We start from the raw sequence: 18335 nt of genomic DNA, 5'->3' as shown, positions 1-18335 counted from the left end.
CTTCATCTGCAGCAGCCCTGCAGCAGTGCCTCGGGCGCAAGCACTGATCGTTCTCCCCCAGAGACCCAGGTGTGTGTCCCTCGGTGTCTCTCTGCGAATCCCTCCCACCATAATGGAACCTGATGTACAGAGATAATGTGAAAGCTTTTTCCCGGGCAGCCCGTGAGAGGAGTGGCAGGGACTTCAGCACCAGTCCAACCTTAGCTCTGATGCTACATGGTGCAACTGCCCCCACCTCTGCTGCCCTGCCAGCCTGGGGGCTGGGCAGGGCACACTCTTGTGTCAGGCATCCTGGAAAAAACAAAGGAACTTATCATGAACAGTGAGATGGGGTTTAATGCCATCATGTCATGAAAAGATTTCACGTAAACACCAATTTCACAGCAAGGCTTTACTCCAAACCATCACCTCCCAGCAGAATTTGTCCACTTGCTGCAGGCCACGGCTGCTACTTTGGGGACAGAGAAATCATGCAGGACGGCACATTACATGACTGCCAACGACCTCCCCTTCTGCAATTACGGTGACGCTAAGTGACACCGAGTGAGGGCTTCAGGCAGACAACCTGAACACAGGATTTGGTGACAGCTGGCTGGGAATGAAAGGTCTTACCAGCCTCAGCTGTGAAAATGGCTTTGAGAAAAAGGAAAGACTGTGGGGTGGGAATGCAATCATCACAGCAGTGTCCAAGGGGAATGGTGAGATATGTAGGACATGTCAGGAGGGGTGGCATTAGCCCCAAGCTTTGTAATAGAAACTAGGATGTAATTGTAGAGAACAGCACTAACACAAATGCAGGTCAGCTGTGCTACAGCACCTTGTTCACTACACACACTTCATGCGTTGCCTGGTGGTGTCTGAACCAGGCCAGTTCATGTGCCTTACTGGGAGTTTTGGGCATGCTGGGAACCTGTGCAGAACTGTTGTCCCCTCTCATGTTCCAGGACCTCCACCATTCTCCTGCCTCAGGACACCCATGTCCACTGCAGCAACACTGAGTGCCTCTACCTTGGGAGCGTGGAGGACTCTTTCCATCAGGGATCTGGGGGTGATGATGAACTATGCCAGTAACACAAAATCAGGGACATAGTGAGGAGCAACAGTGACAGAGGCAACACATACATGCATACCAGGTAGGTCACATATGTAAAAACAAGTGACTGAAAGTGTGCTCTGGAGACTAGCTAATGAACAACTCCACAACAAGCCTGCTGGAACTGCTTGTGACAAATATTTGTGACTATTTTGCCATGGATTTCAGCAGGTTGCTTGATGGGTTGAATGTGGCAATCTCTCTATCAGGAGAAGGGTTTGAGATGTCATTCGTTTCGGGTCAAGCAACAGCTGAAAAGCCCAAGTACAATTGTGCAGGGAGTTCTGCATGGGCATCAGGAGCTGGAGGAACACCAGTTCAGGGGATGGTCACTGGCAGGTCTCTTTGACCAGTTCAGTGCAACTCACTGGGCACAAGTGAGATCAGAGAAAAGAGAACTTTTTTCTTGTTTTACACTTGCCTATAACTTCCCCACCTACTTCCTACAAACTGGAAAAACCTTGAAAGTCAGCGCTTTATGCCATGCACAAAGCAAAGTGCACACAGCATTGCACAGACAGCTTTGGTTCAGATGCAGCACCACCCAGCTTTGGTCCCTGAGAAGTCTGATCCTGAAAATGCACAAAGAAAGATTTGGGAGCGAGCACTGTTACTGCCTGCAGTTTGATTCTGCAGATGGCAGAATCCATTTGGCAGAAATCAATCCATCAGCAGTTGTTTTGTGATAACAGCTGGAGCAGCAGGAAATAGAAGAAAGCAAAAAAATGGAGTGTTTGACAGCTTTTCATTATCCCACTAAGCTGCCATGTGGTTTTGGTGACAAGTAATCTGAACTGCAGCCACTCATCACCTTTATAATCACTATCAGCCAGAACCTTAAAAACATAATCTGTCAGTGCACAATTATTAGCTTACTTGCTCCCCTCTGGGAGATAAGCATCGCAGTTTCCTGCTGCAGAATCTCCCCATCAGCTGTACTGCTGCCGGCTGCGATTTCTCTGCATCCCAGAAAAAAGCTACAGTTCAGTCAGAGGCAACTCTGGACCTCACAAGAATTCAATCATGGTACTTGCAGCAGGTGGAGGTAACAGGACCAATTTTTACTTTGTCAGGCAGGTGCAATTCCTCTGCCATACTGAGGAACACAGGGAGGGCAGCCCCCAGCATGGCACAGCCACGGTTGTGCTGCTCTTTGTTAAGCATCAAACTGGTTTAAGGAATTCTTTTAAAAAAGCACACAGAGTTAAGATATTTCCGAATTAGCAAATAGCAACTTCTGGCCTTTCCCCAGTCCATAATCAAGCCTGAAGGTATAAAGTGCTGTCACAAACTAGTCTGTGTTTGGGTAGGGACATAGCAAACCCATGCTGGGACAGTGGGAGAGTTGATGGCTCTGCATAGCTGCATTCATCTCTTTTTAACAAATCTTCTAGGAAGGAAGGAACACTTGTCCGGTGTCCCATCATCACAGAATCCCTCTCTGATTTGAAACATACTATATTAAGAACAAATTCTGAGTTATTCTTACTTACCTTTCGCTTATTTCAGGCAAGCCCATGGGCTACTTTAGCTCATTTTCCTGAGCAATGCAATTTTGCAGCTGTAAAAGATGACCCAAATACCTGAACAAAGAAAATATTGAGAAAGATTCTGTAATTATCTCACCTTTTATTTTGTTCATTTACACTTCTGGCACTGACAATTCTTTGAAGATATTTATTTTTATGTAAAGACCAAACCTCATAAAGCAATCAGAACAGAAGTCAAATAATTTTACATCACTTAAGTTTCAGAAAACATACAACACTTTCATACATTATAGGCTTGACTGGTTGCAAAAGGAAATGGCACGTTTGACATGGTTAAGAAATAACTTCAACAACCCAATCTCAAGTTTTGCCAAAACCTGTTTTGTACTGAATACTGTAATATGTGCTCAGACATTACAGTATGCCTGGTGGCACCATTTGCACATTCTTATTCAGCATGGAGAAAAGACTATCAATTTGGTCTCTAGTAATCTCTCAAACTTCTACAGGGAATTTGTCTCTGAAAGATCTGGTTAACAGTTTTGTAGGGATGTGAGATTCACAATGGAAAGTAGAGATGTGACTCATGCTGCTTCCAAGCAATGCCCTGGACCAGCAGGACACTGAGCACATGGAACATATTGAGCATATGAATAATCCAATCAATGTCATGGGGACTATTTGAGCACTTAAAATCAAACAGATGGCAAGTATGCACTAGGCAGGACCTGTGGTGTAATGCAGCATCCCAGCACCATGAAACAATCTTCTCACTTCACACCTGCTGAGGATCCAAGAAGCTTCTCCTGCAGAAGTTTTGATCATGGTCATATATCGAGACCTCTCCCAAAGTCTGTGTAACATTTAAGGCAGTGAGATAAATTTGCCTTTCTTTCACCACTTCAGAAATGGATGTTTCCTTTAGAAATAGGTGGATGATATTCACAGTCCATTGGCATGCCACTTACTTACATAAATGCAATGAAAGGCCTGACCAGATTCTGACAAACTGCATCTCAACAGAACCAAGGAGCGTAACTGAACCGGAATTGAAGCTTTATAACTAAATGTGCCAGATCATTCACATGTAACACATCTAGGGACAATGAGAAAAAAGCTGAGATTTGGATGAAATCTGTATTCTTGAGGCCTGATGCTGGTCAAACTTCCCCTGGCCTGAGTGAACTCTACTGAAAGCCTGCGAGTGAGCTTCTCTGATGAGAGGTGTGAGTAAGGTTAAAAACATGCTGCTGGTTCACACTAACAGGTCATTGTGGCTAAAGTACATTCTCATATACAGAGCTCTGAACACTAGTTACACCCATTTACAAAACACTACAGTTGATGGGAATTGGCACATAAAAAACTCTTTCTCTATATGAAAACATACACAAAATAGATAAGAACTGCCATTTTTTTCTCAGACTTTTAAAATCTATATATAGTTGCCTTTAAGGAGTTTTAACCCCCAGTATCACAAACAACAATATTTCTTTAACAATGTTCATCTAGATTTTACTGTGCTGACATTTGTAACATTGCCACAACCTAGACCACTTTGTGGATTATGCTTAACTGTACTGTACACAAGGCGATGAAGATTGATAAAAAACCACTAAGATTTTTGCACAGAAGTATGACTTGTTAAAATCCAGAGAACAACTGAGTCACTTTATAGGCAGCAGCTACATGTAAGCTGTAAATATTACCCGCAATAAAAACACATTTTGCCATAAAGCACATTTTGTGGCATTATCTGCTTCTGGCCTGGTACACAAAGCTCAATTTTCTTCCTAATGCAGAGGAATGGGTTTAGTTAAAAAAAGTGCACAAGTATCTCACTCTTTAAAGTGCTTTGAAAAACTGTTGCTTCTGCCTTAATTCCTATCCTGACATCTCTCTATGCTGTGAAGACTCTGCCTCTTTCTCACATAGTGATGTTCAGCCAACAAAACTTCTTGTGCAAGTACAAGTAAATTTCAAGAAGACCACATTAGAGGAGTGTTGATGCTGGGAAGTAGAAAGCTGGGTATAAAGCTGAGAACTACAGTGTCTGTCTTGTAGTAGCCCATTGTATGCCTGTGGGGCTGAACCAAATATCCTCATGGACGAAAGAAACTCCTTTGCTCAGGGTCTGTAGCAGTCCCTGACAGTCAAAACTTCTCCCCCGTGCTCAACCCAAGTGACTACAAAGGGCAAAAGAGATTTCACCAAGGAAAGAAGTATTCAATTTGCAAACTCCATTGCCATGTTCTCACCTTCACACAGGTATGTGAGAGGAACACTTGTGTGCTTATTGCCCCTTAGTCTGTCAGTCCCTTTCCTCTTCCCATCCACAGGACTGAGCAGAGTCACCTGGTCCCACCATCTTTTTCCCACATGGGAGAAAAATCAGAGACTGCTCCTTTTGGCTGTGACACCTGTCTCTACTGAAGCATGACTTCATGGGGCTTTTGAAATATCATTTCTTCCTTCTCCCCTCCCAATCCTAACTCCTGTACCAGTGAAACACTGCATTTGCCAATTCATGCAAAAAAAAAAGTCAGTACTGGAACAACGATTCTGGGGATGCATCCTCTCTCACCTTAAAATTACTGACAGGACTGTCACTGCAACTCACAAGGCAGCAATATGTATGAGAAGGATTAAGGTGCACACCTGAAAATGCAACTTCAGCCCTCCAAGAGATGGGGCCCTTGCTTTGTTTCAATGTCTATTTTTAAAAGAGGTTTGTTTCTCTTGTTAAAAGATTATTTTGATCAAGCATTGACAAGGGTAAGAAAGAAGCAGCAAATTATCTCAACCCCCACCCCCCAACACTTTAGAATTTCAACATGGTGAACAAACAATATGTGAATTACATTTAAAAAGGTTTAAAATGTATCAGGATTTGTTTCTTCTATACCTGCTGTTAGAACAGCATGAAAAGTCAGATTAATCAGAATTAAAAGATTTCAAATTGTGGTGTATAGTCAGTATGTCCAGCTCTACCAGCAGTATTACTCTAGCATTTCTGATGCACAGAATACCTGAATTAAAGGAAGAAACAATTTCACATCTTCTGCAGAAAGCTTTCAATAAAATTATATTGTGCTTAGGCATACTACTTACACTACTTATTCTGTCCTAAGAAATTATTCAGCTACACTGTATTTTTATTCTTTTATCTGGAACATTAATAAGTCTACGTTGAGCAAAAATCTCTTAAAATATACACAAATATAAAAAAATCTTTGCAAAATAGAAACATTTATTTAATTTTCTTCATACACTATAAATGTTCGCAGATTCTAAAAATAAAACCCTAAGTGAGTAAGATTAATTTAAGTATTTGATCTCATTTTCATTACACGGGATGCTTGGTACTAGGTTCAGTGTTTCTCAGGTATGGAACATTGTCTTGTGTAAAGCAACCCTAAGAGGAAGGCTCCAATCCAATTCTTTGCATGAGGGAAAAGGAGAATGACAACAAAGAAGCCAATATATTTCGCACGCTCATAGCCAATAGGAGTGATGAATAAAATACATGTGTTTCAAACATTTTGCCTCAACAAAGAGGGTTGAAAACTGTTTGCAGTGAGATCAAACTTGTTGTGTGAGAAAACAGCCCCAGTGCTGTACTCAGCTGAGTGCCACTTTGGAGAATGTCAGTGAAAACGAGGCTGGCACAAAAGAGGTGCTCTTTTGCTGCTAAAAAGCCCCAGCACTGCCTGCAAAACAGAAGAGGCTGATCTTGTGACAGAGACTTTGCTTTGGTTATGCCAAATAAATGTAGCAGTTTCCTCTACCTGGGGACATATGTGCAATGAAGCATAAGGTCAGCACCAGCACTGTTGCCAGCACAAGGACACCTTCCCTGGCTTATACCCTACTCCAGCAAAACACATAAAGCAAGGGAACGTTCACAAATGTAACAGTGAGCACGGCCTTAAGCTTTTAGGGAGATGAGAGCCTTAAGTCTCTTTTCTGAAAAGCCAGTAAATCCCTTCTTAAACCTATCGCTACGCAGGATACCACATGAGCATAGGTTGGGAGCTACACACATACTCACGTGCTGTTCAGAATGACAAAACTGTTCCAAGTAAGAGTCTCCAAACACCCATTTTTTTGGTTTCAGGAAGAAACCAATTTTCCCTTAAAACTATTTTATTCCCTTCTGTGACAAGTATTTTGTCATGTCAGGTACTGCACCTTCAGTGAAGGCTTCAAAGTGGCGACAGCCTAATGGAGATATCCCGCGGTGGGTGCATTTGTAGACAGGTCTGGAGACCTGAGAATTTTCAACAGCTGATGCTTTCAAGCATAAAAATATTGTGCGCTTAAAGGGGAGGCAAGATGGAACGTGTGAGAATCCAGCCCTCTCACCGTGCAAGGAGACATTCAAGGTCAAGCCAATTTGAGTAATGACTTGTTTGAAATTCCCCATGCTTCCCCTTTTATACCCAGTGAAGTCACAGTAAGATGCTTTAAAATGTTTTCTTTAAAAAAAATATTTCTCTGATTAAAGAAGTTTAAAAAAAAAAAACAAAGGCAAAATACACTCCAAATATACCTCACCACTGAAGGTCAGTCACCAACTGGAGAGGAAGAACTGCCCCACAGAAGATTAACTAACATAAAATCAGACTTCTTTACAAAAAAAGCCATCTTACCCAATAATAACATCCAGTCTCACTTGTGATAGTAACCCTCCATTTAAAATATTTTTCAACCCAAGAAAAGCTCGCTCACAAAGTGAATCTATAAAAGCTGATGAACCCTACAACTTCTTAATTTTACAGAAATACTAGATGAATGGTGGGCAGCCCAAAGAGGAGCTTATCTCCATTCTTTCATGTAACAAATGTTTCAAAGATAAGAATTTGAATTGTTGATGCTTTCAAACTTGTATCTCTGAAGACTTAAAACAGTGAGGACAGGGCGAGGAAAGAAAAACCAAAACCAACAAATCACAAATGCATAAAACTTTTATGTAGCTGCATAAAATTCAATTTTCTAAGGCAAGGAATCATGGGAGGTGAATAAAATACCATTCATATTTTCATTACCATGGCTAAAGGAAGCCAAGTTGATTTTTGTGCCTGGCATTTTCTTGACAATTTTGCAATGCTGTGGTAAGGCAATTAATAAAAGATGTTGGCTTCTGCTCACTGCTAATATTTCTCTTTGGACTCAGCAAGACTAAGGGAATTTGAAGGAAAAGGTGCTGAGATTCATTTACTCTGCACATATAAGATAAACGGAAGGCAATGAGCAAGAGGCGCAGGAGGGATGATCACTGTGAGTTTAAGCAGCACAAAACCTCTGCCTTCCTTTTTTTTCTTTCAGTGAATGATATTTTGTGTTCAAAACCAGACACAAACCCAAACATTCAAATGCAAAAAAAGGAAAAGAAACCCTGTTTTTCCCCCCAACAAACTGAAGCCTCTACATTGTACCTAGCAATATATACCAGTTCATTTGTACGTGTGGCCACACATTTAGTTTCTTTGTCCTGCTGTCAGATAGTTAATTTTGGCAGTTTTTCTTACAAACACCAACTCCTGAATGTAGTGTGTACTCAGGAGCAGCAGTGGCTTAGATGACCCAGTGTAACACAGATGTATGTTACCCTAGCGGACCTCCACTTGGGTGTTTGTGGCTCTCTACTTGTTATCTCAAATAAATAAAAATGGAAATCCTTATGTGGTAAATTTGGGAAAGGTTCCCTCTGAGAGATATAGCAGATATTTGTATTTTCCTAATCCACTAAATTTTTTAAATGGCTACTGTTACAGCAGCTTATGCATTTGTCATCCATTGTACAGCACAGCAGAGCTATTGCTAGGCTGCTATAGGATGGGGATCCCAGAGATGTTGGCTGCTGTCTGATTAGCTACTCTATTACTTTATTTTTTGTCAGCATTGAAGATAAGGACAACCCCATACCATCCAGGACTGCCTTCTCCATTCATCTGGTACACTACTCCTTACTAAATACCTCAGGACGGTCCAGAGTCGTGCACGCTTGGTGAATTCAGGTAACTGTGGAATTCAATCTCTCTTTTGGAAGCCATTGCTTTTTGTTATCAATAAAACACTAGCATACTAAATTTCCTCCCCAAAGGAGCATTTTTGAACATGAAGGCATTTTAAAATAGAGAGTAGAAAGGAGAACCAGACCAGAAGCAGGGCAGTGAGGTCATCAGAGAGCTGCTTTTCCTCCAGAAGGCTTTTAAATGATTAAATACATCAGCAGCTGAAAATTATTCCACATCAGAAGCATCATTGTCAGAAAGATGGTAATTACTTCCCTTCACCCGAATATACTCAATATACCTCCCTTCATCAGAATCTGACATACCACATGTGCACAGCCTGTTCTCAAACAAAGATTCAATTTCCTCTAGTTTTTTCCCTTTAGTCTCAGGAAGGCAGCCATAGATGAAAACCAGTCCCAAGGCAGCAAACCCTGCGTAGAGGAAGAAGGCTCCTGCAATGTAAAACAACACGCACAATTGGTTAGAGAAGTTCTCATGTCTTCTCTGTTTCAAATGCAGAAGGCCACACATATCATAAGAGTGTGTAAAAGCAAAGGCTGGAATGGCATCATTAAAACAAGGAGATGCAGGGCTGCACATGTAGGAGAAGGCCATTTTATTGCATCACTCCACAGTGGAGCAAATTAACAGCAGCAATTGCATTTCATACAGAAGCAAATATGCATTCTGGGCAAGTCATTCCACTGTTAAAACATACAGCAATTAATAAACTGCGTACTCAATAACACAAAGCAGTCATGAACTTTCTTAGTTTATGTTAATGGTGAAGGACACACTAAGACAACCCCTTACATTGAGAAACTTTACTAAGAAAGATATTGTCAGGATTAAAATAATGCTTTTGACTCTTACACCTAATTATTATTTAAAAGTCCTCTGCAGAGACAATTAGCAGTGAGAAAGAGCTCATTCACCCACCTTACCTAGGGGGGCAGAAAAAGTTCCAAAGGACCAACAAACATTTACTTTCCACAGGTTTCTAGACGGATGACTCAAATGGATGGCAAGTAAAGCTGAAAGGCTCCCTACTAGTAACGATGTGAAGGTTACGTCAGCTCCCTAGCAGCTTAATGTATTTAAATGGCTTGTAGTGGAGTGGCTGAGCACTAATCTGACAAACTTTCCACAGGCTCCAGCAGACATGATGCAATGAACAGTAGGGACTGGGGTAGTAACATCTTACACAGCTATTTCTGTAAGGACTATCTGATAGGGGCCTTAGATGTCATCAAAAACTGGAAAATTGCAGCTGCTGTCTCCTTAAGTGGGAATTGGCATATTTCACCAAGTCAAAAGTGGGTTTTTACAGCTTCTCTGTTTAAATAACTCTCTAGGTTCTCCATTAAGTGCATAAGGAAATGTTTCTTATGAAAGCTGGACAAACTCTATGATCCTGGCAGGTTGTATTAGGTCTCCAGTCTTCCTAAATCATGGTACATTGAGAACACTGCATTCACAGCTGACATTTCCCAGTGAAACCAACTGAGTGTCCCAGAATCAGTATAAAATCTATGGACTGCATACAGGGATGCACACTGTGGCTTACCATAGTATGTCAGGTATTGAGCTGTATGCAGAAACGTCAGTGACACCAGCACGTTGAAAACCCAGTTGACTCCAGAGGAACATGCATTTCCTGTACTTCTAGCCCAAAGAGGGTAAATTTCAGAATTGACGGTCCAGGGCATAGGACCCATCCCTAAGAATGAGACAAAAGATCAATCTGTTCAGTTGCTGGACTGAAAAGCCAATTTAACATGTAGCATCATTATTTGACATTTCACCTTTATAATGTTTTAACTTACATGCAAAACCAAACATTTGCTTACCAGGTGCAAAGAAAACCAAGTACAAAATAAGGCCCAGAAGTGCTGTCCAAGAGTATGGTGTGGGGCAGAAATTGTATGCCCAAAACAAATCTTCCTTTTTAAATACTGTTTCATTTGAACACCTGAAAAATGACAAAAACCTTTGTATTACAGTATTTTCAGGCAAATGGGTGACATCTCAGTATAAACATGGCCTGTAAGGTCTTACAAAAAGCTGACAAATGTGCAGTTTGGATGAAAAAACTTCATCTCTGTTTTATCGAGACCTTTGAACCAAGTTCTACATTCAGAAATGTGCTTGTCTGGTTTTAGAAAGAGTAACCATCAGAGCATTCCTGAATTTAAACACTTGCCTCGTATCTAGTCTTTACTGTACAAGTGGTCATACCAAAGTCAACCAGGTCATTCACATGAATATCACACAGTGTTAAAAAAAGCTGCAGCAGCAGGACTTGGAGCTAAAGATGCAAGGATTTAAAGTCACATAGAAGTTAGGCCTTAAGTCACTGATGAACTAAACTAATGATATGCTGCACCCTTTGGGTATAATCAGGAATGCCTATGGGTTGTGCCAAGGCCAAGTGAAGGTACAAGGAAAAGAGGGGCATACTTTGTTTTCTACACAGTGAAATAATTTAGCAGGTAGCCTTTATAACTAGACAATGAAAAGAAGAATGAGATCAGAGATAAACTGTGCCTGACCTACTAAATGAAAAAGTGTCTCTATTCCAAGGAATATGTGGAAATTTCAACGATGAGGTACAGTAACAGGTATGCCCACCTGACTGCCCACAACATAACGTATTGTAAAGGAATAGGGGCAACTTCATTTTTTTTTTTTAAATTAGCATTTGTTTAAAGTGGCAACAAGTGATAACAGTAACTAGAAAAACTTTTCAGCTACAACCACATCAATTGCTACAGTTGAAAAACCATGTACTTTTGGAAGAGAAGACTAAAGCAGACACTACTTGTGGTAGTTTTAGGGTGTATGTTGAACATTTTCCACAGATCTTGAACAGAAAGTGATAGAATGTAAATAAAGTACCATTGGATGTAAAAAGGAAAATAATGATAAGGTCTACATAATCCCATTGGACAGATATCTAACACAAGGTTAGTAATGTAAACTAACCTTCTCTTTTTTTCGACTCCAGCAGATACTGACTTCTGGCTTCTGTGGCTGACCTTGGCTGCATTGCTTTGTTGTGGTTAAGTACTAACAGCAACTCTCTGCTCTTCTCTCTCCTATACCATGTATGGGGAATAAGGGAGCAGGGAGAGGGAAGCTATTAGTAACCCCCTGGTTTTGTCCAGGGGAATTCCTGTGCTGTTTATAAATTGTATATATATGTAAACATTGTATATTTTGTACGTATTCATTGCATTTCATATTTAGATTGTAGTTTTGCTTGTAAATACAGCTTCATTTGCTTTCTAACTGAGCTATGTTTGGGGGTAATTTCAACTTACCACACTACTCTTTCATGTGCAAACAACATTATCTACTTGAAGAGAAGAAATCACAGAGAGCTGAACATCTGTCTGGGTTAGGACTTCCAGATCAGCTGGGCACTTATGTGAGGAGTATGATCCTGTCCTGGTGCCGCTGGGGTGCAATCCTTAGCCAGCCATGGGCTCCAGGCTGTTATCAGTATTGAGTCAACCAGGACAGCTGACCTGAGTTGGCTCCAGCTGTATCCCACATCATAAATGTCATAATAAAGAGGGGCAACTTTGCTGAGGACAGGAGAGATTCTTGCTAGTGACTTCTGCTTCTCCCCATCTGTGGTGGTACTTGTTTAGCATTCTGCTCCTGAGGACTGTGTTCCCATTTGTGACTGTCATACATTCACTGGACTGAGTATAACTTTGTATACTTTACATTGGCACTGGCATTAGTTTTACTGTTTCAGTAAATTCATTTTCATTTCAACCCATGGGTGTCCCTCTCCTTTTCCCAATCCTCTTTCTCTGCTGGGAAGAGGTCACCAGTTGACAGAACAACTGCTAGTTTCAACATGGCTAGACAGACATTCTGCAGAAAACCAGAATCAAGATACCTGTAACAGGTGATAGTTGAGCAAGAGAGTGGTGAGGTGGCAGAGCAACAGACATCCTGAAATGTTTCAGAATCACCATCACAGCTGACTTTCAAAAGCAAATCCCAGCAAAACATTTCTCTAAAACTTTCCTGTTAAGGAATGAACAGCCAGTCCTAGCTTGAACAAGAATGTGCTAGTGGCCAAGCTGCCATCATCACTCCTGGGGCAGAAATCTTCCTTGTGTTGGCACAGTTGTGTCGACAAGACAACAGTTAAAGCAGGATATCACCAGGAATTCCCAAACTCTATTTCAAGAGAATGGAAATCCAAAGTTCAAATACACTTAAAGCAGAGATGTTAACAACAAATCCTGGAAAAACATATCTGAATCCTCAGCTAAACCCTAATGCTGCCTTAATAGCAGTAAGCTGTAAGATTTGCAGTTGCATCTTGCATTTCAGCAGTGTCTGACCAGGTGGAGCCAGCCCTCTGCAGAGAAATGCCTTAATGTGCTACCAGCAAGGCAATTGGTGTCAGTGTGCATGCACCCTTCCACACTTTCCACTTTCTTTTGTCAAGCTCTCCCAGAAAGCTGATCACATTCAGTGCCTACAGACTCATTTTCAGCCTTCAGGAGAAAAAAATAGAAGGCAGGCAAACTGAACATTCTTCTCAAACCTGTGTCCCTTGTGCCTGAACACAGCAGGCTCATGTCCTCAGTCACTGCCTGGCCACTGGAGCACTCATCCACCTAAGATACCAGCAGCTTCAATGGTTGAATCTGCTGAGAAGAAGCAGCAGCCAAAAGTACTGGGACCATCCTTGCTATTGCTTCCAAGCATCAACCCAAGTTCCATCTGTCACTTTGCTCTTTCAGGTCTCAGCTCATGATTTTGTTTTATGTTACAAGCATGAGACAAGGATGATTCCTTGTTGGTGTCCACCTTGACACTTCCCTACACTCTGTGTGCTCCTCACCATGTGCAGGCCAAATCAGGTTTGAGCTATGCCCCAGGTACAAGATGTTCAGAGGATTGAATTGTGCTGGAGAACTATCTATATGTTTAAACCAGTCATTCCTTACAAGTTAAGGAAATGGTTTTTGAAAGATTAATTACTGAACACCTGGTAACTCTGTTGCCACCTCCCACTCAGCCCAGCATAGCTGCTCTGCCACTGCCTGACTGCAGATCACATGATTGCTGTTTCACACCATTTTAACAGCATCAATTTTGCTTCTTTTGCTGTTACTGTAATTCCATTTGCAGGTGTTTGGTAATGAATAGAAGCTGATTAGCATTTTAGACATTTTGATGCTGAGACTGGTTTTCCCATTCTGCTCAGCCAGATAGCTCTGAAAGCCTCATGCTTTCTCTCTAATTCTACTCTAAGGGAAGATATACTGGCTTTATCATGTATCCATCTCCATCAGTGAAAACGAACCTGCTGATTCACACAGGCACAACTGCCAGGAGGCCTTGATGTCTCCTTCTCCTACCATCTTTCCCAAGATGTGTCCTACTTTTGACAGAGTGGAACACAAATGATACAAGGGAAAACCAGATGTCTACAAAGCCTCCTGTGGCTGAAGCCATTCATCTACTCTGCTGTCTGCTCATAAATGACAGCAAATTCTGTTGCAAAAAAGCAGACTGAAATAAGAAAAATAGCACTTGAGACTAGATCTAACAGAAACCTTGCAGTAATAGATTGCACTTTGCTCATCCTTCAGCAGCAAACCATCATGGTACACAGAGTAAAGGCAGAGATATCTGCACTTGCTGCTGTCTTGCAGTGCAGGGTATTTTCAAAAACAACACTTCTTCAAAGCTGGGGATTTGCTCACATTCTGTGACTGTGCTAATTCTTTTGCTATACTACTCTTTCTACAGGATCCAGTATTTTGCTGAAGTATATATTAATAATTACTGTACAATGTGCTGTCAGATAAAATCCTGCATTTTGTCCTGCATAAAGGGTGCATCTATTACAGAAATAAGACGAGCAGCTACCCATGCTTCACAGGCTGAAATGCCCAGTAAAAGGCTGTTGTGGTTTAACCCTAGCCATGAACTGAAATCCACTGAGCAGCTTGCTCTCTCCTGCTGGTGGGATGGGAGAGACAACTGAATGAGTGAAAGTTAGAAAACTTTTGGTTATGATAAAGACAATTTAATAGGTAAAGCAAAAGTCATGTGCACAAGCAAAGCAAATCAAGGAATTCATTCACCACTTCCCATAAGCAGGCAGGTGTTCAGCCACCTCCAAGACAGCAGGGCTCCATCACGTGTAACAGTTACTTGGGAAGACAAAACACCACCACTCTGAATGTCCCCCCTTCCTTCTTCTTCCAGCATTATATGCTGAGCACCATGTCATACGGCATGGAATATCCCTTCGGTCAGCTGGGGACAGCTGTCCCAGCTGTGTCCCCTTCCAAGTTCTTGTGTATCTCCAACCGACTTGCTGATAGGGTGATGTGAAGAGCTTGACTCTGTGTAAGTACTGCTCAGCAGTAACTAAAACATCCCTGAATTATTAACATTGTTTTCAGCACAAAGGCAGAATATTGCCCATGGTAGCTTCTGTGAAGAAAATTAACTCTACCCCAGCCAAAATGGCTTACAAGTGAAATGATGTAGTCAGGTACAAGTGCAAAGAGTTTCTAAATACCGATATGCTGGGTAATAGTTGTATTAGCACAAACAGTGAAGACACACCACATAATTTCTTCTGAAGATATTGTCAAAGTAAAAACATGACACTGCTACACTGAAAATCTTTACTGTTAATTTCTTTCATTACATATTTTCCACAGATAATTCAAGAGACACATCTGTTCTAATTAGTGAAAACCTGCCTTTCCAACAACTGATGCAAGCAATTGAACTGACTGGAAATAAACCAGAAGAGTAGCAGATTTCTAAATTACAGGCATTATATGCTTGGTTTCATAATCACAGGCTCCATCCTTCATCAGGTATGGTCTGCAGTTCAGAAGACCTAAAACTTTTCTCCCCACCTTCTTAAATTGCCTTCGTACAGCACATAAATGAAGATAAGAGATGGTGTGGGTGGTCTAAAATGTTATTGCTAATAGCAAGAAGATGAAACAGTATAAGACTATTTTCTTGACAATCAATCTAAATTATTCCAATACTTGAGCCAAATTTGCTGTAGAGTAATTCTCAAGCACAACACTGAAAACCACAGACAGGGAAATGGCTGGGCAGTACACAGCACAGGTAAACAGGCACAGTACAAGACAGAGACCCAGATTATTTTCTCCTCGTATTTCCATTGATTTTTGCTTTGCTGTAGAATGAGGACTGTGTAGCCCCGAAGAAACGGCTTTTGTGGGAATTAAATGTTTCATTCTGAACAGTTCATATATTTTTAATATGAAAGCTGATGACTTTTTATTGTCTTTTAAGCCCTTCAGAAGCATCTTAAATAGATTTAGTCTTAAGTCTTAAAAGTCTTAAAAGGTCAAAACTCAAATCAAATGAGGCTAAAGAAATAAATTGCTTCTAAAGAAAATCACTAATGTGATCATTCGTCTTCTCAAAATGCTTGCTAGAGCAGGCATATTTCAAAACTACACATTCTGCTCTGAGATGAACTTTAACATCAGGTGCTATATAGATAAAGGTACAGAAAGATTTTAGACCTAATTCACATTTTCACTCATCCACCATTTCTTTGTTCTAACAAGAGGAAAACTGCTTAAAGGTTGCTCTTACGCCAGACTTTTGTATCTGGGTTATCAAGAGGATGATAAGCTAATTTACCAATTTAGTCTCCAGAGTAACACAAATAAATTGCAATTACAAAACCCTCCTTTAAGCAGATTTTTAAAGTCTTCCATGGTTTTACATCATGCCAGTCAACTGAACAATATACATTTTTGCCAAGTTTATTGACACATCTTTTCACTTGAAGCTTGGTCATGGAAAGTGCAGGGGACCAAATAGACATAACTTAAGAGCAACTGCTGTTTGGACTGATAAAGGTTTTTGTGGAACAACTAAGATTATATATCTACAAGCAATTACTCATCCTGTGGAAGCGTCTTGACCTTGGGTTAGTTCTCACAACTTCAAACTGCTCTTTTTCTGCTAAGATATTCAGTTGTCTGAACAGACTCCTAACTATCTTTGAATTACCTATAGGACAGAATTTAGCAAGGTACCAGATTAACTGTGCAGTAGTTTAATAGCAGGCAGACACATAACTAAAGAGAACTTGGAAAACTGCCTCTATCCTGTTCTTCAAGTAGCCTTACTAATCCCACCATACACATTCAAAATAGTTACATTAGCACCACCCATAGAAACCAGTGAAAATATAAACAAAAATATTCTGATTTAAGAAAAATCTCTGCTCCTTTCAGTGCTGATTTTTATATACACACAAGGGAAAATGCTATCTGAAACATTGAGCAAAGCCTAACTCATTCCTGGAGGCAAACAGATTAATTTAAACCCAACTAATGTCTGAATTAATACTTGCTAAGCTTTCTCACAGTTCCCTAGCTACTGGCTTCTGTGCCTCAGAGAATACGTACTGTAGCTCCACACCTCTCTGGAGAAGTTTGCATCTACTGCTTTGACTTTAGTTTACACAAAGAAATAACTCACCCATTAAACCAGATGTTGCTAAAATATGCAGATGAAAGCAATTGAAAACAAACAAACCAACCCCAAACCAACCAACCAACCAAAAAAAACCCCAAAAAACTCCAAACCAACAAACCACCCAAACCAAACCAAACCAAACCAAACCAAACCAAACCAAACCAAACCAAACCAAACCCACAACCCAAACCAAACAGAAAAAGAATAAACAGATGCAGCCTTGAAAAATATACCCATAAAATTTCATGGTATTCAGCTAGACATTGCTTAACCTCCATTACATAAAAATGTCAGGAGTGTTTTGGGACAGTCATTGAAGACCTTTGCTAAAGCTGGCAAAAAGTTTTTAAAATATTAGCACACATTTCAAAAACTTGGAAAAAGAGTTTAGTTCACAGCAAGGAAGCAAATTGCACCTCAGCAGGCCGCTGATGCATTTGCACATGACTGGAAATAGTCTTTATCATGCTGAGGCCCCCTGCTACCCATTATACCTATAGAGGTGTGGGTGATGTCCTGCACAAAGAACAGAAACCAGGGCACTTCAGTTAGCCTATCGCTAACAGCTATAGCAATTGCTGCTGCCCAAAATATTTCAAAAAATCTGAAACTAAAGAGACAAAGCCAGTACTTTTCTCTATGCAACAGCTTTCCGTGCCAAGTAAGTTTAGCAGCTACGAGGGCTAGAACAATACCAAGAGGAAAATTATGCTCCTTGAGCTGAATGACTGGCATTTCACACCCTGCATCTGGGAAACTGAAAGCACGTATTCAAAGATAAATTAAAAAAAAGAAAGAAAAAAACAACATACAGAAACTTGGTTCCTTTGCCCATTATAGACCCAAAGAGTTGAGAGATGCTTTCTTTACTGTGCTGTAGGGTAAGAACTGAATTTCTAACAAGGTTTCTAACATAATAAGGTTTTACATTTAAATCAGCTTGGAGGCCACACAACTGTCCGTTATCTCTAAGACAGAATTGCCTTTTGCCATGCTTGGGTGAGTGCACTTTTTGCTGGGGTGCCAGGCCCAAAGAGTTCTGGTGAATAGAATTAAACCCAGCTGGTGGATGATCACTAGTGGTGTCCCCCAAGGCTCAGAATTGAGGCCAGTTCTCTCTAATATCTCTGTCAATGATCTGGATGAGGAGACTGAGTGCACCCTCAGTAAGTTTTTCAGATGACACCAAGTTGGGTGGGA

The 18335-nt window shown here is 40.9% G+C and overlaps 1 protein-coding gene across 1 annotated transcript in view; it reads right to left on the bottom strand.

Moving 5' to 3' along the window:
* Positions 1–8828: 8828 nt before the first annotated feature.
* The window catches only part of SLC2A13 (solute carrier family 2 member 13), a 135118-nt gene continuing 125611 nt past the window's right edge, over positions 8829–18335 (bottom strand). The window contains exons 8-10 of the mRNA XM_054399721.1: positions 10454–10575; positions 10171–10323; positions 8829–9055 (exon numbers count right to left, since the gene is read on the bottom strand). Coding sequence (XP_054255696.1) covers positions 8829–9055; positions 10171–10323; positions 10454–10575 — 502 coding nt within the window. The remainder of the gene's footprint in view (positions 9056–10170; positions 10324–10453; positions 10576–18335) is intronic.

Source organism: Indicator indicator, chromosome 3, assembly GCF_027791375.1.
Source record: "Indicator indicator isolate 239-I01 chromosome 3, UM_Iind_1.1, whole genome shotgun sequence".
NCBI lineage: Eukaryota > Metazoa > Chordata > Aves > Piciformes > Indicatoridae > Indicator > Indicator indicator.
Note: the sequence above shows the minus strand (reverse complement) of the source record. Positions and strands in the feature narration are given on the sequence as shown.